At 38.1% G+C, this 21741-nt stretch overlaps 1 protein-coding gene across 1 annotated transcript in view; it reads right to left on the reverse strand.

Moving 5' to 3' along the window:
- Positions 1 to 20582, reverse strand: part of cpamd8 (C3 and PZP like alpha-2-macroglobulin domain containing 8) — a 43623-nt gene extending 23041 nt beyond the window's left edge. The window contains exons 1-22 of the mRNA XM_032572802.1: positions 19816 to 20582; positions 16984 to 17135; positions 16594 to 16616; positions 15850 to 16015; positions 14929 to 14981; positions 14428 to 14445; positions 13932 to 13986; positions 13606 to 13719; positions 13311 to 13395; positions 11516 to 11624; positions 11201 to 11428; positions 10929 to 11099; positions 10708 to 10836; positions 10364 to 10562; positions 10063 to 10238; positions 7910 to 8059; positions 7615 to 7776; positions 7389 to 7531; positions 6243 to 6305; positions 4667 to 4898; positions 3156 to 3309; positions 964 to 1094 (exon numbers count right to left, since the gene is read on the reverse strand). Coding sequence (XP_032428693.1) covers positions 964 to 1094; positions 3156 to 3309; positions 4667 to 4898; positions 6243 to 6305; positions 7389 to 7531; positions 7615 to 7776; positions 7910 to 8059; positions 10063 to 10238; positions 10364 to 10562; positions 10708 to 10836; positions 10929 to 11099; positions 11201 to 11428; positions 11516 to 11624; positions 13311 to 13395; positions 13606 to 13719; positions 13932 to 13986; positions 14428 to 14445; positions 14929 to 14981; positions 15850 to 16015; positions 16594 to 16616; positions 16984 to 17135; positions 19816 to 19901 — 2799 coding nt within the window. The 5' untranslated portion in view covers positions 19902 to 20582. The remainder of the gene's footprint in view (positions 1 to 963; positions 1095 to 3155; positions 3310 to 4666; positions 4899 to 6242; positions 6306 to 7388; positions 7532 to 7614; positions 7777 to 7909; positions 8060 to 10062; positions 10239 to 10363; positions 10563 to 10707; positions 10837 to 10928; positions 11100 to 11200; positions 11429 to 11515; positions 11625 to 13310; positions 13396 to 13605; positions 13720 to 13931; positions 13987 to 14427; positions 14446 to 14928; positions 14982 to 15849; positions 16016 to 16593; positions 16617 to 16983; positions 17136 to 19815) is intronic.
- Between the last annotated feature and the right edge of the window lie 1159 nt (positions 20583 to 21741).

A 21741-nucleotide genomic window follows, 5' to 3' on the forward strand; every position in this document is an offset into this window, starting at 1 on the left:
AGATGGGCACATCGACTACCTGATGCAATAGTTCACACTACATGATTTTTTGCTCCTATTTTTCCCCTTACAACAATCTTAAAACGTTGGCCTTTCTAAGATTGTGTGGTGTGTTACGGTAGATCATCGTTGCCGCTCTGATCTAAATCAGTGGTTTTCCCCGACTGACAGAGTTAACGCTGCCTGTTGAATGTAACAGGCAGCCAATCAGAAAGCGCGGATTCTCCTCCGTGTTTTCTGAGGGGAAATTACGTCGGGGAATCCCAAACAGCTGACACGGCGCAACCCGACGCCCAGCGGACATCGGAGATGATACGAGGAAACAACATTAATGTTTATTCAAAATGCAAAGAATATAGAAATGACAAGGGGAGGAGTTGGAGCGAAATTGCTACCGCAGTTGATAAACCCGGTAACTTTTCAGCTGTTCTTCGTTAACGTGACGTAAATAGGTTATAATGATTTTCATTCAGTCAGGACTTTACGCTGACACTAGCCACATGCATTGCAGGTAGATTGTAGTAAAGCATTGATTAATACCTGGTTTTAAAATTAGTTAACTGGACTTGTAGCCATTATTTTGTGCCCATTGTTGGACACCACACGGCAGGAAGGAACCCGATCGAACCGTTATACCTAGGATTTCTGTCGGCTAATGTGTGGTCTGTCAGGTTTTGAAAATGGGCCGACAATCGGCCGACAGCTCTAAGATCATGTAGTGTCCGCTGGGCTTTACACTAAGTAAAATGAGGAAGGGAGGAGTCAGTGGAGAGCACCGGAGTTGAGCCTTTTTTCATTAGGTGTCATCAACAGAAAGAGAAAAAGGCCGGAAGAAACGATAATGCCGATAATTAAAATGACGTCGATAGTTTTAATTTATCGTACGATTAATTGATTTACCGTTTATCGCGACAGGCCTATAAACAGTTTTTAATAAATGACAATGAATGTCTACTCTTTTACCTCAACAAGGACAGTCCTGCGAACATAATCGATGCCAATGGGGATCCTCTTTTCATCTGCATAATTACCACTCTTGCCTGACAGTATTCCATCTGAACAGCAACTTGGTGAACTGTAGGCAATAGCTCGAGCTTTAAAGATTAAAAAAAACCCAGAATCATTCATGATTTCAAATTTTATACATTCTCTAGAAATATATCTGCTGCATTCTTCCTAGCAAGAAATATTTTCACAAAAGACAGAGAAAGAACTATTTTTAACTATTTTGCCAACATGCTCTTAAGCTGACAAATTAATTGATTGGAAATTTGACCATCAATTTTTACAGAAAATTAGCAGAGTAACTTGGACTCTGAGTGAATATGAATAGGCAAATAAACAAAAATGAATAATCTAGCCCCCAAACTAAGGAGAAAATTAAGAAGCAAGTGATGCTAAGGTAATGTGGTTTCTCTAAATCCATGGAGAATTTCACAGCAGTCCTAAAGGTTTTCAAAGAACAACTGAAACCGGGCATCTGTTTTTGATATAGTCCAGCAAAAAGTTAGAGATCCACCAGTACATCCGAAAAACTGCTTTTCATTTGAACTCCTTAAACCCAACCGGGGCATATCAGCCTATTTCAACCACATGAATCCCTCTTACTGAGCAAAAGTCATTTGAGGATTGTTTTGCTGGATGTGCTGCTGGTACTGCCAACATCTCTTTTATTTCATCTCTCCACTGATGTCCAGTTGATTGAATGGTGCTGTCAAAGATTTTTCTTAGAATGCTCAATGTCTTATCTTTTACAGGAAACAAGCTGCACTCCATCCTGCCCATTGAAAATAAATAACATCCTTCTGTAAACCTCTTTCAGAAATCTGGTTACATGTAGGGCCACAATCATCTGCAGTTTTGTGATGAGGTAGGAGTGCTGGCAGAGGACAGGCTGGTAGAGGTCGGTTGTTCCTAAATCAGACATAATGGTCTCCTTGGAAGGTCTGGTCCCCTCTGTTTAAAGTATAAGGCAGTTAGAACTTTGTACATATGCACTGGAGGCTTTAGCTTTTGGGGCCAGCATTGATTCCACTCTTTGTAAGAACCCTTAAACAAGGGGTGAGAATGCCCACCAAGGTTTTTGCTTGGTCTATGAGCCAGTCTATGTCAGTTGGCATTTTCTTCCCAACCAGCAGAGGTTCAGCCATTTGATTCAGGTGTGTTGGACACATTTAAAAGTTGTAGGACCCCAGGCCTTGAGAATCCCTCCAATATATTATAGTTGGAACTGTCTTTTTATCTGTATAATTACAAATAGTGGTTGTCAGTAATCTATGCAGACTGTAGTTTGAGGTATGATGTTTCAAAGTGGTAAAAAAGATGAGTGCCAACAATCAATAAGCACCATTAAACAGCTGCTGAGAATGTTCTCTGAGGTTATTAGCATCAGCTAAACCATAAAGCTTCAACACTGCTTAAACCCTGTCTGAAAATATACATGTCACATAAAAACTGAATCTGAACCGCAAGGAAAAATAATATAACAATGGATTTAAGAGGTTAAAAAAACAACAGTAGATGAAACGGGCCATATCCCTAATTATCTGGGTGTCAAACATGTTTCTAGATGGACACCCAGTTCGCTTCATGTGGAGGACATTGGCAATCTGGCACTGTGCCAAGATGAGTCTCTTTGTGTGTGTGTAGCGAAAAGGAAACACAAGAGGCCAGGAACCTATGAGTGGGGCTATGGGGGGCCCCTTGACCGCTGGTGACCTGAAAACTCATCAACATGCCACTGAGTGTCACAGTGCAGCTCTGGTTACTCTCCCCTACTGCTGGTCAGCTTTGTTTTCACATGCGCTCAGGAGGGGACTGCTTGTAACCGGGGTGGGTGACCAGATCACACACAGCTCAGCCTCTTGGCCCACACTCCATTCCCAAAGGGCTGGCTTTTCTGTAAGGACTCACACTGAGCGGACCCAATGTCCTAGCGAAAAGTTTATCATGCTTGATAATGATCATTATGCTTAATGATATAGTCTGATTTGCATAATCAAAAATCTGATTAGTTCTCCAGCAGGAATAACTGTTTTGCTGCTCTGACAAACTGGGACAAGAACTGTGAACCTAACTAGTGCAGGGAAGATAAAGTCTTAATGAGACTTTATCAACAAACTGCAGCTTAAAATATATATAAAGTGATGGAATACCTGTGATGTTTGCAGATCCCAGTTCAGTGAATGACAACACAATGGACGTAGGAATAGCCTCTCCAGGAGCAACGCATTTCTTTCTGGTAAGATGATGCTTTCCAGGATGGCCAATAAACTTGATACCTTTTGGAATAGATACTTTTACATGTACCTAAGAGAGAAAAAGACAAATAAGAACCACTTGACCTCATATGACGGCAGAAAATGACATAATCTTTGTTCTATCTCCCTCATATTGCGTGTTTCCTCAAACTGCCGAAAGAAAAGAGTTTTTGGGTTTTTTTTAAATTAACATTTCATCAAGCTTATTTCCATGCTGCTTGACTTAATGCCTCTCAGGCTTCATGAAGGATTAAAGTGTGGTCGTCATCCAGTTTTCACAGGGCGCGGTACCGCAAACAGGGTCTTTTAACAGTTCTTTATCTCCATGCCACGAGTCATAAATAACTGAGCAGCAAATATAAGAATCACATGTTTTAGGGGTGGACATCAAAGAAAGGGCGATTCTGGTTTGCATATTCACCAAACATGACATCAGGGCAGCACACGCAAAGACCATTTAACAGCCTCATCTGCACAAATCATGATGTCATGTAAATGGAGTGCAGGATGGGTCCATTTAAGGCCAGAATAAAGTTTGGATAGCTCTTCAAAGTGAGTTCTACAAACTATTTTGGAGCTAAAAATCAACTCTTCACATTGCCTTCCTCAGGAATTTCAAATACCTCTTCTCAAATACTTATCTACTTTTGAAGGGTGCAAACTTAAAGATTCAGAGAAACAGATTACAGAAATTGCTGAAATTACTGAAAAGCAAGGCTAGCGAAAAAAATCATCACTAGTCATTAGTCACTAATAATTTTTTAAAATGTAGGATAATTTGTGCTACAATAACAAACACCTCTGAATGTCCACCAACAAATTTCTGGGGTCCATGGAATACAGAACAATAAACCTTTTTTTAAATGTATAAATCAAAACATTTTATAGTGATCCAATATGTGCAAATGGATAATAATTCACTGTTAAACTGCATATTGAAGCTGACATATAGAGCCTGTCCATAATAACAAAGATATTTTGAATTGCATCTGTTTCCTTTAGCTTAAAATGTGAGCTGAAGAAATTATTGACAAGGAGTACAAGGTATCAGAAAATGCATGATTTCTTTCTTTTAAATTTACATAAAGTTAATGTTGACCTATGTTAAATCATGATGGCGTGTTCATCGGTATTACCGATGAACACGCCATCATCGGTGAACATGTTTACCGATGATGCTCTGTTTGGAATATTCTTCAAGTTCAACCTGGAAAAACAAGGATGACCTCTTAAGTCAGAATTCCAGTAAGAAAATTTTCATCTCTTTGTTTTCACCTTGCTACAACAAAACATACAGGAGTATTTGGAATTATTTCTGAATGACACAGGCAGTGTGTGAAAGTAAAATATCAACATTGGAAAAATGTTTATTCAACCCCCTCTCACAAATCAATTTTTTTTTTTACCTCTGAACAAGTAGGAAGGTAGTTGTAGACTGTAAGAGGGACTTTGGTCTGCTCCCCTCTAATTAAACTGTAAGGCAGCGTGAAGTCAACAAAGAAGGGCTTGAAAGTCCGAAGCTCTGTCCTCTCTGCCAGACCCAGTCCCTTCTCCTCAGAGAGTCCAACAGCTTCTGTGACCCATGTGGTGATCGAATCTGGGACATCCAACTGGAGGAGAGTCTCCCCAGTTTCAGAGCTGTGAGTGACCCAATGAAACACAACTCAGAAACGTGTTGGACAATGATTACATTTTGACATCATTTATTGATGTCATTTAACACAGGCAATGAAAAACCACATTTGATTGATAACGGTAGATTTAATTGGACATTTTTATACTGCTAACACCTGTGTCAACACCAACATCTCAACTGATGTAACTACAGCAAACACTCCAAATTGGATGGCGGAGAGGGACGCTTGGATGTTGACTTAATCTGTTCCTCTGTATGGAATGGCTTGAGGTCATTCCTGGCAGCATGCATTTCATGTTGGTCTTGGCGAAGTCAAATGACATATTAAACTTCAAAAAGCTGCATCACACTCCTCCCTTTGATTAAAGTTGGCAAGAATTCACTGAAAAATACTTTTTAGGAAAATCTGAGCTTTGAAGTTTACAGGAAAGCAGAACGGAATGTGGTCCTCTTCAAAGCCTTTGTAGATCTGTTGGACATTTTTTCATGATTTATTTTAGAGATTTTCTGTAATTTTACATAACATGAAAATGGGTTGTATGGGAGCGGGGGTGTAGTCAACTTCATAAGTTTCTCAAAAAGTAAATGAAAATAACCTCTCAGAAGGATGGCAGTATGGACCTGTCCAAGATGAAGCACATTTTATAAAAGAGAATACTGACCAAGAAATAAGCACATTGACCAAAATCAACTTTTAGTCTGAAATTTGTGCTGCCTACTTAAGGAGGCAAAATGCATTCACGAAAAAATTTCAGATGAAACAAAGCTTGAGCTCTTAGGCTACAATGGCAAGAAGTATGTAAAAAAGAGGAGTTTACTCTTCTTACAAAACTTAAGCACCTAATTCTTGTTATTCTTTTTTAATCATTATAGACGCATGCTGTATCATCAGCAAATAACTATCATGTACAGTATCTAATACATTTGGGAAACTTGAAAAATAATTACATCAATGCCCACAATAACTGTAAATTTCAGACTATAACTTTTTATTACCCTTTTTACAACATTTTCTATTGTGCAATGTACTTCTTTTTTAGAAAGAGGAATAGAATGAAATTCTATTCTATTCTACAACCGTTTATTATCCCACAAAAAGAAATTCGGGTGTAACAGGAGCAACAGATATAAAGCTTCACACAAAACAGTTCTTAAGGTATTGAAATCCATATATAAATACAAGATCACCACCACCACCAACAACAACAACAACAACAATAATAATGTGCAGTTATTTCATTGTATACATAGTGACATTTTTCAAATGTATTTTCTCTTGATAAGACAAAGCTGAGTACAAAAACAAATGCTTCAGAGAGACATGAAGAGTCAAAAGATTTATTTACCTGATGTTGAAGCAGTGCCACACCCAAGTTTCAGGGAAAAATGTGCGTCTCCGCTTCTCAGTCCTACAACGCAACAACAAAAGGATTTGTAAAACATCAGTGGAAAATATCATTTAAAAAGCAAATTATTTTCACTTGTTTTGTAGTCCTTCATTGCTTCCTTTGGCTCATGGGGGCTCTATCTTATAAGGAGAATAACAAAAAGACAAGCAATAACCACGTTGCAGAGGCAACTTTGTATTGCTGCATCAGCAATTCTGGTGTGAAACATGGCAATTAAGAGTCTGGGAGAATGTCTCTAGGAGAGGAGCAATTAGAAATTTCCAACCGTGGAAAAAGTCAGATGTTCTAAGCACAGCATTATCCTCGCTTCACTGCCTGGCCAGCATCAACCCTGCCAGCTTACCACCCAAAGCATATTGTCACTGATTTAATGACATGAATAAAAATAAATCCTTAATCTCTGACCAAAGGTATTCTGGTACCAAGTTCATGTATAAACAACCAACTCAAAAAATAGCATTTCGCTTACAGATCAGGCAGGCTGTGAATCTCTGCTGCTCCTACAGTTGGCTACTTCATTGAATAATGGAACTCTTTGCTCAGGAGTTACTTATGTGCACAACAATGTCTTCTTCTCAAGTATGCAATTGTGCCATATTATTTGTGTTTTTGCTTAATTTGGGTCTCATCTGACATCAGCACATTTTTGTTCATTTCACAGAAACAAATACAGTGAACATTGCTTCTATGTATAAAAGAAATAAGATGTTATGCGCACAGATTTCTAGTCAAAGTTAATTTTCAATGCAACTGTTATGTCCCTTACTTGGCTTTTGACAATCTGCAAACAGGAGTTTGGTATAACTTTCTTTTTTCTTACAAATCTTTCATAAAAAAATGTACAAAGAAAAGTACAAAGCTGGTAATGGATCTGTAAATGGATTTATCTATCAAACCTGTAGCTGTCTGTTACTCCTCCAAAGTTAAAATGGACTTCTTGCTTGTTTATGAATAATCCTCTTTTTGTTCGGTAAAAGGTGCTGAGCTTTAGTTTTTCCTATCTCAAACTCAAATATCAGTTGTATGCTAATACATAACCAACAACAGTTAATCACTTCAAACTACTTCAGTAGTCTGTCCTACCTGGTTGTGGGCCTTGTGTGAATGGCAGTCACTCCAATTGATGTGTGTGGCTGAAAGGCAGGAACAGCCTCATCAGTGTACATCCCTCCGCTCTGCCGATGGTTTAAGCTCACCATATCTGTCATCACCACCAACCCTGTTTCCTGGAGAATAAACACATTTAAAGGAAATATTTTCTACCTCGTTTTGCAACAATGTTGTGGGCATTTAAACTGTGTTTTCTCACTGTGAAAGCAAAGCGTGCATCTTTAGTGATGTCCCAGTGCCATGGGAACACAGATGATCGCCTCCGTCTCTTTGAGGACAGTCCAGGCCACCACATGTGTCCGTCATCTTTGGGAACACCAAAAACGTCTGACACGTCGAAATCAGCCATCTCTTTAAACACCTGCACAGTGCAAACACATTCATATGCAGGAAAGCAACTTGGAGTGTTAGGTTTCTGGTGGATCTCCAAAACACCTGCGTACACATCAAGCTACAGAATAACTGAGTTTTAAAACAATAATAATGTGACAAACCTTGTTGGTACTAAGCTGGAAGTCAGGCTTTAACAAATAAAGACTCTTATCCACAGTGGCCACACAAACGCATGAACCCCTCTCACCATGGACATGCAGCGTCACTGAGTCTCCTGGCATGGACTCATTGGATGAAAAAGAAACAGACACCTGGAAACCCAAACAACAAAGAACTTACAATTGATATATCCATAAAATAATACTAAAAGGCATTTCTAAATACAAAACCACATATAAATCCATTGTTGGCTTTGTATGTGATTTTTTTATGTTCACAAAACATTTAAGTTTTATTTTTGCCTAAATATGTGCTGGAACTAGCATGTGACATAATTTTAGGAAGGAAAGTTTTAGGAAGGAAGATACAGTTAGAAGAAGCTGCCTTTTAAAGAGGGAGGGCTGTTAAGGGTCAGCCATAAACTTTCACACTTCAACACTATTTTCCCACCCACACAGTCACAAATTAGCCTCGTTAATCTCTTCGCTGCTGCCCTCCTTTCACCATCGGCAACCTGTCATCCTCTCATATTACGACTGTACTTATCTGCCTGTGGCCTGCACGGTTGCTTTATCATCATACCCATTCAACCCCTCCTCCAGCATACTCATGCACACGCAGAGACACAAAAATATACACACACAATCCACCCACCCACACACATAGCCCCATGCACGCACACGCATAGTGTTGTAAGGGCATACCAGAGAGCTGTAAATACTTCAGGGAGTTAACTCCACCTAATTCAGTAAGGAATTGGAGAGTGCTGTTAGGCCAACACAGCTGTTTGTTTACTGACATTACACTGTGGTGTAATGGCTCATGCATGGATACTTTGGCTCTGTTCCAAAATGTATACAGTAAGTCCACCCTTTACAGCTTTTAATAAATACTTATTAAAGATTAAACTAATTATTCTGCATCCCAAAACCTTTTCTTCAGCAGAAACTCATAACACACTGATCGTGAGACTGTTGTGTGTCAAAACAAAGGAAATACTCTTTAAGAACATGATAAAGTCTTTACACTGTGTCAAAATTATTTTAAAATCCAATAACATAATGAAACAACTAAAGGTTTACGGATAAGAAACTACTACTGCTACTACTACTTTTTACTTCATAAATTCTTTCTGGTTCTGTGGGATTTAAGTTAGTCAAACTTATTATCAGTGTGACTATCTCTACAAAAAAACAACCCAGCCAAGGCAAAAAGACTTGAGCAATGATTTTAAAGAGACAACTGTTGCTGCCTATCAGTGTGTGAAGATGCCATTTCCACAGTTTGAATGCCCCCATTCTACAGTATAAAAGATTATACCCAAGAGAACAATATTTAAGACAGTTGTCAAGCTTGTAAAATGTAGCCATCCAAACAAATTTGGCCCAAGGTAAAACTGTGCAATGCTCAGAAAAGCTGCAAAAAAAGTAAGATGCACATTCCTGGTTTTACAGGCCTAAGTTACCTGGGAAAATGTTTACATTCATTTCAACACAATTAGACATAGACTCAAGAAGAGAGACTTATTTTGGAAGGTGCTGAGAGAAGCTCCCTTGTCCCTAAAAAAGCCAAACCAGCAAGAGTTAGAGTGGCAAAGTTTTATATAAATGAACCATGGTACTTCTGAAAAAGAGTCCTTTCCTTAAATGCAAAATGTAGAGATGTTAATAAATAATTTACAGTAAGTTGCTCAGAGAGAACCAAACACAAACCTTTCATGCTCATTGTCAAGCACAGCAGTAGAATGGGTGATGATAAGGGCTTGTTCTGAATTTACATTGGCACCCTGCACATCAAAATATTCAAGAAAAACCAACTCTATCTGACAGCTAAAACTTTGTTCATTCAGCAAATTAAGAAATGCTATATAAAGAAGAAAGGGATAACTTTTCTCTATAACCATACAAGAGACTAATAACGGGTTGCCAAAAAGAGCTTCTTCAAGTTATTGCTGTTGTGGAATTTAATGGATACACTGTGATTTCAGAACCTGATCTGTAGCAAACCAAGGTCATTATGTCCTAAGTTGTAAAAACCAAGAATTGAGAGAGTACAGTATGTATGCTCTCCATAAACCCACTGCAAAAATACTTCCCGAAAATACTTTAACTGAATAAATGATAATACTAGAATATAAACAATTATGTCAACAGACCTTGTTCTCAAGTTCAGGCTGAACAGAAATTTGCAGACTGTCTGTTACACCCTCGCCATTTTCTCTGACGTAGTACACCAGCAGACGGCTGAAGGGCGCCATGATGTGACTAACAGGAAAACGAAGATAAGACACACAAGAGTCCATCTCAGCCTGAGACAAAGATCCTGCAACACCTGACAGAGTGAGAGAAAAGTGAGCTTATGGGATGATACAGTCTTATGCATTATTCTTTCATCTGATTTCTGTTCATTAAATAAATTGGACAAACAAAAATTGAGAACACAAGAAAAAAATCTACCAGAGGCAGAGGAAGGGAGCGGGGTGGTGTGAATGTTCTTATCAAAGGTCACGGTTGCCCTTTTTCCTCTGTGTGAGGCTGTCGTGTTCGCTGGCTCTTTGCCTGACAGGACGATGTTTCCCCTGGACGCCACCTCGTAGTGCAGCGTGAAGTTACAAGGACAGGTAGATTTTAGAGCCACTTCAGCCTCTTGGCCAACCTACAATCACAGAAACATTCAAAGTTGAGTTAACCACTACATGACTTATCCTTATACTTTTTGGACACATTTTTTTATTGGTCCAAACCCAAGTAAATCTGAACTTAGCACAAACTTCCAAAAGGACAAATAAAGCAAACCGTACTTTAAGGGGAGCGCTGGGACTCTGGATCTGGATGTGACACCTACTTGGAGAATACCAACTGCTAATGGACAGGTAATTAGGTAAGTACTGGTCTCCCACTGTCTTGCCATCAATGGATGTCACTTTAGTCTGTTTGAAATAAAATGAACAAAATCTAAAATTTGAGAAAATGTATTTACATTTTTTCCCATTAGTCTTTGTATTTATAGGAAGCTACTGACCTCAAGCCAGACATATTGTGCAGCTATCGGAATAGAGGGAATTTCAAAGGTGGCTTCACCATCCTTGGAGATTAGTTCGCTGGTGTAAATGTTGTCCTTTGGTGTAAGCTCTGCCTTAACACGCACCCTTACGCCATCAGCTGGGCTCCCATCAGGATAGGTAACCTCAATCTATAGATACAGAGGGAACAAGAATGAGAAAAAAGCCAACAGAGTCCATCAATAATGTAATTTCATCTACAGTGTCAATAAGTTCCTCTGTAGGATCTCACCTTCCCTTTGTAAGGTAGACCTGGCTTAAACTGTTTGCGTGTTTCCTTGGAGTACTTGATGTCAATGAGTTGTTTATGAACTGCTGTTGAATCATCAAATGTGGTTTGCCTGCTTCCATCGATGCTGGTCACTGATGCCCAAATGCTAACTGTCCCCCTGAAGTGATCAGCCACATCCAGCGGCATCATGTCTTTCACACACAAACTGAAATTTGCTGAGCCTTTAATCTGAAAAAAATGAAGAAAAGTACCACATAAGTACACTTATGAAAGAGACCTCAATTGTTTAAGACCTCAAATAATTACAGAACTGACCTCCATCGTTTTAATTACAGGTTGACCCATCTCATGGCGGTAATATCCAACTCCATTTACAGTCATATTCACTGTCAACTTTCCTGTTACTGGTTTTCCAAAGGTGTACCTGTGTGAAAGTGACACATCAGAGCTTAACATAGAACATGTTATTAGTAAGACACAGTCAAAGCAATACATCCTAAAAAGTTTATTTATTTTAGTAACTCAATCACTAAGAGAAATATACTATACATTAAATACAAACAGAAGGATGTTTTGAAGCCTTTACTTCTGTCATTTATGGTAGTTTTCCCACCGTGAATGAAAACATGATGTTTAAGATTAGAATATTACATCAAACCAATAAAATACTTTTAAGTTGACAAACAGTCCTCCTCAGAAAGCATATTCTAATGTATTGAATGTGACTGTATAACAGCTTGGAAAATTATTCATACCCCATAAACTTTTTTCTCATTTTGCAATGTAAAATTTTAAACTCCAATATATTTTATTGGGATTGTATGCGATAAGTTAACACAAATAACAAATATTAGCAAATAATAAAATTATTGTAAAGTGCAAAAAAGCAGCAATAAACATGCAGCTTGTGCTACAATGGTTTAGATCGGTGGTCCTTTACAGGCGGTCCGTGGCGGTTATATATTTGGGCAGTGTAAATAGACAGTGTAATTCCACAACTCAAAAACACAATGGCAGAACAATTTGAATTTATTCTCCTATCAGCACAAGACTGATGTACTTAACTTGACCTGGCAGGAGACGTTTGTCACGATAAAAGTTACCAACTTGAAACAGCATTTTTAGAGCAAACGTAAGAATTTTTAAGAGGAATTTTCTCAAAATTCAGAGAGAAGAACAAAAGACTAAATGCAATAGATTATCTCATCAATCTGCATTCTTGTTACTTATATGATTTGAAAAAAGCAACAGAGTGCTTACTTAGAGTTCCATGGAACATAAAATAACTTTTCATTACATTTTGATGACTAAGATCTTGGTATTTTTGTTACTAAACTGCGCTGGGAAAAGTGTTGATTCTTTTTTCCTAAACTGAAATCAACTTTTTATGTTATTTTAGCATGTTTGTATTTTTTTAACACCTGAGATGCTTGACTTATTTTGAATATAACTCTACAATGGGGTGTTGCTTGACAGACTACAATCAAGGAACCTTTGACACAAAAACAAAAATATATTCAATATTTGTATTTGAGTATCCTCAGTATAAATCAAACCAAGGCCATGTGTTAAGGAACTACGGCAAAACAAAAGACCTGCAGTTATAATTGTGGCAAAAGTTGATTTGAAAATATATTAGCTACAGTAGGTAGGAAAAAATACAAATACTTGCTACACTTTTCAGATTTTTATATATATAAATTTGGGAAACTATTCATAATTTTTCTTACAATTCTTAACTATCCACTCCTTGTGTTACTCTTAAGAAAATACAACTAAAATATGTTCAAGTGTGTAGTCATAAGGTGAAAATCATCTCAAAAAGTTAAAACTGTAATGCATATTTTTGTAAGGAATTGTAAGACAAAATGGATATGAATATACAACACTACTACATATATATGTACAACATATTATACATATAACAAGCGTTGAGCAATGTCTTGTAAAGTATTCAAACCCCTTGAGCTTTTTCAAATTCTATCACATGTCCACACAACAAATCAAGCAATGATGTACTAACTCCATAGTCCAATTGGGGAGGTCTTGTAAAAGTTATGAATACTTGGACAAGGAACTGTGTAATAAAGTTAAATGTAAAGTCACCTACCTGGCTGTGACACTGGCTTGCTCGCACGAACTGAGATCACGGATGTAAGGAGGTGGAACTATAACCAGCTCAAATTTGGGTATCACTATGAGATAGGAAACAAAACAGGCTCCCTTTTGTCGTTTTATATCATTTGCCTCATAGAACACTGTAAAATACATCTTTATATTGTCCTCGTAATAGTGTCTGCTTGGAAGATATTACGTAACTTAAAAAGCGCTGGGCTATAACAATAAAATTCTGTAAAGCAGAAAGTGAAGCTTGCATGTATGGATGGATGTATGGGTGTTCTCACCATATTTCTGCACTTCAAATGACTTGTTGTAGGTTTGACCCTGCACTTCCACAAAGATGAACCACTCTCCAAACACAGGCTGGTCAGACAAAGGGAAACTCATGTTCACAATCCCTATGATAAAGGTGGGAGAAAAAAACAAACTATTACAGGTCTGGCTACTCCTAATCATCTATAGATGTAATAATCCCACATTGTATACTGATGATTATAATGTTGCATTGATTTCCAACTGTTTATAAGCTAAAACTCTTCACATAGCTCATATAACGAATGATAGTCCTACAAAGTGATGATTGTGATATTGTGCAGGAATTGTGGCTTACCACAGCAGACAGATTTTAGGCTCTTCCACTGGATCATCCGAGATCCTCTTGGATCCTGAAAGAGTTCATTAAGATACTTGTGCATCTGCAGTCTGTTGTGCAGTGGTATTGTCACATAGAATCCTATTTAAACCAATTTAATCAAGATCAGGGCTGGGAGAAACTAAAATTCTAGATGGAGTCTGCCTACTACCAAAAACTCTTCTAAACCTTTTTCAGAATAAATACTTCACTTAAAAAGGCTCCGTGTGCATGTTGCTAACTTTTGAGAAGAGTAAAAAAGAGAGAATAGAATAGAAAAGAAGAAAAAAAGAGGACAAAAAGTTTCCTTTTATGTTGTTTATATTTGCCTTGTTTCAAAGAGCACCCTGTTATCTAGGTGAGCTGCCTTGACTTCTGCTCTTTAATCTTAAATCATGTTGGAAACTGAAAATTGCCACTGTCTCCTTCCTAGACACAGCTCTGCCAACTCTGGGTGGTCCGGTTGTTCACTCACCAAAATATATGCTTCCATCTGCAAGAAATGAAGAAAAAAAGCTTACACAACTTATAATGGTAAAACTACCTACAGCCATTACAAGAAAATATACTTCATCTTAGGTTTTTATCATATGTTGACATTCATTTATCCGTGGAAGTGAGTCCAGCAGTACTTTTATAGCTGCAAACATAAATAAACTGCATGTCAGCATAGTAACACAGTATATTTGAAGCCACTGCAAACATTCCACATGAAATGACTCTAACTTTGCCTCTATAAATAGGTGACTGTTCACTTCACTGCACACAGGGCAAACTATGTTTCTCATCTTAACTCTCAAGGTGAAAAATGTCAAACTGGAAGACAAACATTTTTTTTTTCATATAAAATAAAACATCTAAAATTACAATATGAATATTCTGAATTTCAATTCAGCAACAAAGGATACTATAAATGAAAATGAATCCATTAGAGTCAGCAATATTGATCTCTTATTAAGCTTAATTATATAATTACCTTTTCATTTATGGGCCTCATATCAGGTGCCACTGTGTAGACTTTAATAAGCACTGAAAACAACAAACAAAACAGTCATTTTTAAAAATTAGAAAATATCATATGAATATGTAAGATTTCACAGATTAACCACGTATTAAATGCTAAACTATTTTATTAGAAATGTTTTACAGTGATATTGACCACGACTACTTAATTAAAGAATCTCTGGATTTCTTTATTTGCTAATATCTACAATCTACAGTGCCAAACAACAGTATTCCTAAGCCTTTAACTTTTCTCATTTTATCATGTTACACCCCCAAACTTCAATAAATTTTATTGTGAACATATGTGACAAACAAACACAAGATTTTCTACAATCATCAAGCTAAAAGAAAGTGAAAAATAAAATGTCTGTTTCAAACCACTGAGACCTTCACAGAATAGCTGTATTTGTATTAAGACTGAACTGATCAAAGACAAAGTTCATTTACTAATTAGGCAACTCTGGAAGCAGTTGGTGCTGTTGGATTTAATTTAGAGTATCAGAGTAAAGGGGGACCTGTCCAGGGTGTACCCCACCTCTCGCCTGTTGAAAGCTGGAGATAGGCACTAGCAATGGGATTCCTGACCCCAATGGGATAAGGTTGTAAGAAATGAATGAATGAATGAATGAATGAATGAATGGATGGATGGATGGATGAATGGATGGAATAAAGGGGACTGAATTCAAATGTCCATTAGAGTTTTTTGAGTTTTGTGGAAAACCATAATCTATCATATACAATTCAAATAAAATACAAGCTTGTGGTTGTAACATGACAAAATGTGAAGAAGTTAAAGGCATGAATAATTTTGCAACACGCTTCAAAGGTACCTTTATCCTCCACATTTCTGAGCGATTTAACTAATTAACTACCAGCGGCCCTATAAGGGAACCTTTATGCTTGGGTTTGTAGATGGGTTTGTCAGTTTGGATGAAGACGGCTGAGCCCTTGCTCTCCACGGTGATGGTGGTGTAGTTGTGGAAAATGTAGCCTCTCTCTGTGAGCTGACGGTTTCCCCAGACCTTCAAAAGAGCCTGCCCTCTCAGCCCAGAAGGAACCTGGTGGTGGGAAGGCAAACATTCAGATGGATCAAGGCTAACTTAAAAAATAGAGAAAAAGTTAAATAGTTCCTTTATTTAATCAGGTAAACCCCGTTGAGATCTAGATCTCATTTTCAAGAGGGACCTGGGCAAAAAATTTGCAATACATAGCAACCTGGTTACAAGATGACCCTGGAACCTTGATTCAAGTGTGTTGTAGTGGAATCTGGTATGTAATATATATATATATATATATATATATATATATATATATATATATGCGTCAAAGGAAACATTGGAGCACTGAGGTATGTTTAAAGATCAAAGTTAGACATGACATGAATGAGCATCTTAGTAGAAGTCACAGTGAGATGGGGATGGGAATAAAATCGTGCAACTTAGATTGATCGATTCCTGCCTTTGGGAGTGGCAGCGCAATACATGCACGTCAACAGCTGTTGTATATTACATAGGGGTTGTTACCTTATTCTCAATGAATGAGTAGGCACAGATGTTGAACTACAAATAATGCACGTGTTGATTTGCATACTGCCTGAGGACAAGAGTTCAGCTGCTGCACACATTGTGGTACTCACCTTCAATTTGATGGTGCCTTTATCTGTAAAAGTAGCAGAAGAAGAGAGAACACTATGTGACATGCTTTTGGAAATTGTGTTGCCCACACATTTCAGTAAGTTATTGTCAAGGTATGAGAGCTACAAGCATATAGTTGAGTTTGCTTTGAGGAGGAGTTTTGCTTATTTTAGCAGGAGATCCAGCTGCAACCCATCTCCATGCCATTCTGAGCAGAACAGAGTGAGTAGCACCATCGATTAGCAGTGCTGTCAAACAAATCACGCTCTGTGTACACTGAAAGACTGGTCGGATAGACTAAATCGATGCAATCATTGTGTGTCGTTCAGGAACACACAAATACTCCTCCTACCTGCAGATTTCCCCTTAACTATTAGAAATGTTGTCCTCACCATAAACTGTGCTGTGACTGTGGGCGACTGCTTGTCCTTTCACAGACAGCTGCACCTGGACGCGTGTTTCTGCTTTTGCATTGAAGATAGTGACGCTCACACTCTCCTCTACACCGGCTCGAAACAGTGAGGGGGCAGCAACCAGGTATCCTCTGACAGAAAACCATGAGATTTGAAGGAAAGAGAGAAGAAAACATAGGTACAAATTAGAGGACAATAAAATCAATAGACAAAAGAGGAAAAGGGAGTCATAATTTGAACAGATGAGACAGATGTCAGAAATACAAAGATCCCGCACAGCTCAACACTGACTCATAAGTCTCTCAAGTCTAGAATTAAGCCTCTCATTCAAATAACCAACCCGCTTAGCTATGATGCATTACAGGTAACTTCACAAGAAATTTAACTTAAATAGGCACTTTGCAACATCAGTTTGGCTCTTACAAATATCACAAGTCTTTATAAAAATATAATGGGTGAAATAATTACTTTTTTTTGCTTGAACAAGGGTTTTTCCAGAACACTGTCAACAGAAAGCTTGGGGCATATTTATTTGGACTGCAGTGTGTTCCCACTTTATTGAAAAAAAGAACTGGAGAAAATTTGAGGACAGGTGAAGAAATAGGTTTGAAACAAATCACCACAAGATAAACTGCATCCTAAAGTAACGTAAGGTAACGTAAGGCACACATTACAGCAGCGCATGGTGTTGCAGAATTTATGGTCTAGCAAAAGGGTTAACACCACTGAAAATAGGCTAGATGCTGCAGGTTTTCCCCTCAAAGCTAGCTAAAATTCTGCTTTTTTGACAACCTGATGCTAGTAACTGATGGGTCAGCTAAGCAAATGAATAAAGTGGTAATGACCAAACAATGTAGAAACCTATGTGTCTCAGCCACTGTCACAGAAGGCAAGAATTTCAATAAAACAGGGAAAATGGTGTGTATGCTTGGTATGCAGTGGTCAGGATCTATCACACATATCTCAAGGAAGAACCAGTGCTAAACTAATAACAGTCATGTGAGTCAAAGCTCAGTAATGTTGGGAGCGAAGCTTTGCTCCTGTGGTCTCAATCTGTTCAATTTGATTTATTCACAGCACGGTTCTCAACAAAAGTTAACTCAAAGAACTGTACTAAAAATACATGGTATGTAGAATGTATGTATGCCAAGAATGTATGCCAAGTCAATGGCATACATTCTAAATGGTTTCTGTTTATCAAAACACTAGCATCAGACAATCTATTGTTGCTTAAATTTTTTTTGAAATTAAAAAAACATAAATTTATGCAAGTTCTAGAAGTTTGGGATCTGAAATGAGTTGTAGTTTTTTGGCTATGAGGCTGCATACCTGCAAAATAGTCATGGTGTCCTTGGTGACCCGAGTCCAAAAGAATCAATAACTGGCAGGTTACGTGATCACAAAGCAATGGAAGAAGGTGGACTGGTCTGATGAGTCATGTTTTATTTTACATCACATGAAAAGCTGGGTAATTGTACCTTTCTATGAGAACATATGGCATCAGGATGTGGGAATAAGACAAGCCAGTAAAGGCAGTGTAATACTTTGGGTATCCAAGGAAACCTTTTGTCTCACCATCCATGTGGATGTTATTTTGACACATACCACCTACGTAAGTCCAGCTTTTTACAACCATGTAAATGGTATTCTGTGATGACGGTGGCATCTTGCAGTAGGGATAACCCACCTAGCCAGAAGGCAGAAATGTCAATCCACAGCACAAATTCAGGGGTCTAGTAGAGTTCATGCCTCATCAGGACTGTTTTGACAGCAAATTAGACTACTCTATCAGAGGTCATAATGCAATACCCCTCACGTGCACAACACACAATTTATTGAAGAATCTGGCATACTCTGGTAAAACAATGTGTGTTTGAAAATGTTCCACACTGATTTCATCCTTTTGTAACTGAAAACCTTCTCTGAAGATCTCACAAATCAGAGCTGAGTAAAACCTTGAGCACAAACCCAATTGCATGCATGAGAGTAAGATCAGGTGGTTGGCATTACAGCACTGCAGAATTAGGGCCAGAGGCAACCAAAGTTCCAGTGCAAGAGTCATGAGAAAATCCCTGCAAAATAAGACCTCAGGAGAAGGGGGATAATATGGGGAAATTGACTGTATGTGTTTGATCTAAGGAAAGTTTAACTCGCCCTATGATGAGCCTGGATCAGGCGGTACTTATTTCAATCACATGGCTGCTGTTATCAAGTTCTTTTTGCCCAGCTGTTCTCCTTTTGAGTGGTTAGTTATTGCTTACCAAGCAAGAGTGAGTATTTTAGGCGAGGTCTCAGAAAGGTGGTCACAAGGTGGCATGTTTTAAGGTGCTGAATCTGCAAGCTTTCTTCAGAGCTTCATACCAAACAATCAAAGCTGCGTTTGACCTGTCATAACTCTTTACAACTCCTTATTAATAACACTCAAAGTCCTCTTTAGTCCACTAGAGCAGCTGTCTGAGCGCATCACTGTGCCAGAGTCTAAGAAGGCACTGACAAGCTCAGGAATCTATTTATATTTGTCATTCTCACAGCACATACTTTGAGTCACGTTCCATCACAACAACATCAGCGGTGTAGGATCTCAAACTATCATTCTGACCTCAGGGCAATACCACCAAATAGTGAATGAACACTGTGAAAAAACATAAGCGCTAAGAAGACAGTGCCATTAAAAAGTCCAAGACAAGTTTTTATGTAGCAATTTTTAAAATAGTCTCACCGATTTATATTAATTGCCTGGTTTCGGAATATTTACGAGAACACAGCTCTGCGCTCATCTCAAAGACACTCCAAACAATACGGGCTACTTACTGTCGTTCCTGCGCACAGCTTCTGCACACGCTGCAGATAAACAAGGTCCACGAAAGACTCCAAGCTCTCCAAAACATCCGCAGCATTTTTTCTTCTTCACTTTTTTTTTGGCTTCAGCAAGCTGCCAAAACTTCCATATATCGGCTCTCTATCCTGGATGAAGTTGGCTGCTTTATATCCGATAAACACGAGAACTCTTAAAAGATTCCTCTCCGTCTACCGATCCATTCTGGTTGATTTGAATGATAGGTGTGCAGAATTGTTGTGATCATCTCTCTTAAACAAATCTAGATCCAAGCATTTTTTTTTGTTTTTGGAGGGATCTTCCTCTTACAGCAGCTACACCACCAGTCCTCTCCCATGTGCCTTCACCCGCCCCGGTTCCGTTCTCTCATATTTCAGCATTAACATTTGTTAGTGTCCTCCCACTTCTGTCCGCTCGGAAATGTCTCAGGGAAAAGAAATCAGGTTGTATGACCTTTTAAGCAAACTCTCGCTGCTCATGTTGTTCCTTGTGATTTCAGATCGGTTTGTCTAGAAGCGATCAGCAGCAGGCACCGCTTCATTCAGATTTCTGCGTCCTCTGCTCACTCCTCTCTGCCAAGACAGCATGACTCTGACCAGAGCAAGGAACGAAGCGCCCAGGCAATAAGATACTCGCACAATGCGTTCATTTCACTACAAGCAACAATGATATGATATCTATTTGCTACAAAAAACTCCGGAGTGTGTATTAAAAGTACAAACTATCAAAAACAAATAAATAAAAAGTTTGCAACAGTCTCATCTTACATTTATTTTGGACACAGGCTGCGTTCATTTCTGTTGCATGTTATATAGTGGCTCCAGCAAGAGGCGCTGTTTCTTGTGCGCACATTTACCTGTAAAAAGCCCTACACCGCGTCAATCAATTAAAACACATTTTAAAGCTTTTTGTGAGACATCTGGCCCACATGAGGAAGCCATCAACACAACATTTTTTGGGAGGAGGTTTACCCTGTTTAAACCTTAGATAAGTAAGAGTCTAAAAGAATTTAAAATCAACCATTCCACTGAAAGAAAATAATCTAAAAAAAGAAACACATAAAAGTCAGACTAATATGCTTCTGTCTGACCATCCAATTAAGCTAACCCACAATACAGACTGCAAGATGCTAAAAGAAGGCTACAAGAATACTACATCTACATCTGATGTTAGTTATTGTTGAAATTAAACTAAATCCGTATAGAATCCAACTTTAACTTTCATAAAAGACTTGCGAAGAGCAACTTTTGTCTCTTTCTAAAAAAAATGACAAAGTGCTGAACATTAATGACAAGTAAGACATAAGAAAGCATAAAAATAAGATGACAAAGCTAAGTACATAATAATGAATCAAAAATTAAACTCAAGAAACAATAAAATGACCATAGAAAAGTTAAACATAGAAAAATTAATACCAATAAAAGTTAGGTAAAGTCAAGTCTCATGAAACAGAATCAGACAGAAGTGCCAGGGCTGAGGTTTTTGTGCTGCAGCAGTTTCTAACCAGCTCACCATCAGACCCAGCGTGAATTTCTGAAAGTGAAGGGAGGAGCAAGCTTTCCTCAGACTGATGTTAAAGGCTGGTTGACTATGGCTACAAAAGAACCATCTCTGATCTTATTTCAGCTAAAGGGAGTAACACTCAGGAGCTAGAAAATACATTCTTGTTTATATATTGTCTAACTACTATTAAGTATAGGTAATTAATCACTTAATAGAAATAAATAAGATCATTATAAATAAATGTGAAATTTTCTTAGTAAAAGAACCTGAGTATTTTTGAATATTCAAAAAGATCCCCCTGTCCCCACCACACAAGAAAAGAGGCTGGAACTGTTTACATTTGAACTGGTTGTGGTATACGGTCTAAAACACCAATGCTGTTTAGTAGAAACTGTTAG

Source organism: Xiphophorus hellerii, chromosome 9, assembly GCF_003331165.1.
Source record: "Xiphophorus hellerii strain 12219 chromosome 9, Xiphophorus_hellerii-4.1, whole genome shotgun sequence".
Taxonomy (NCBI): Eukaryota; Metazoa; Chordata; class Actinopteri; order Cyprinodontiformes; family Poeciliidae; genus Xiphophorus; species Xiphophorus hellerii.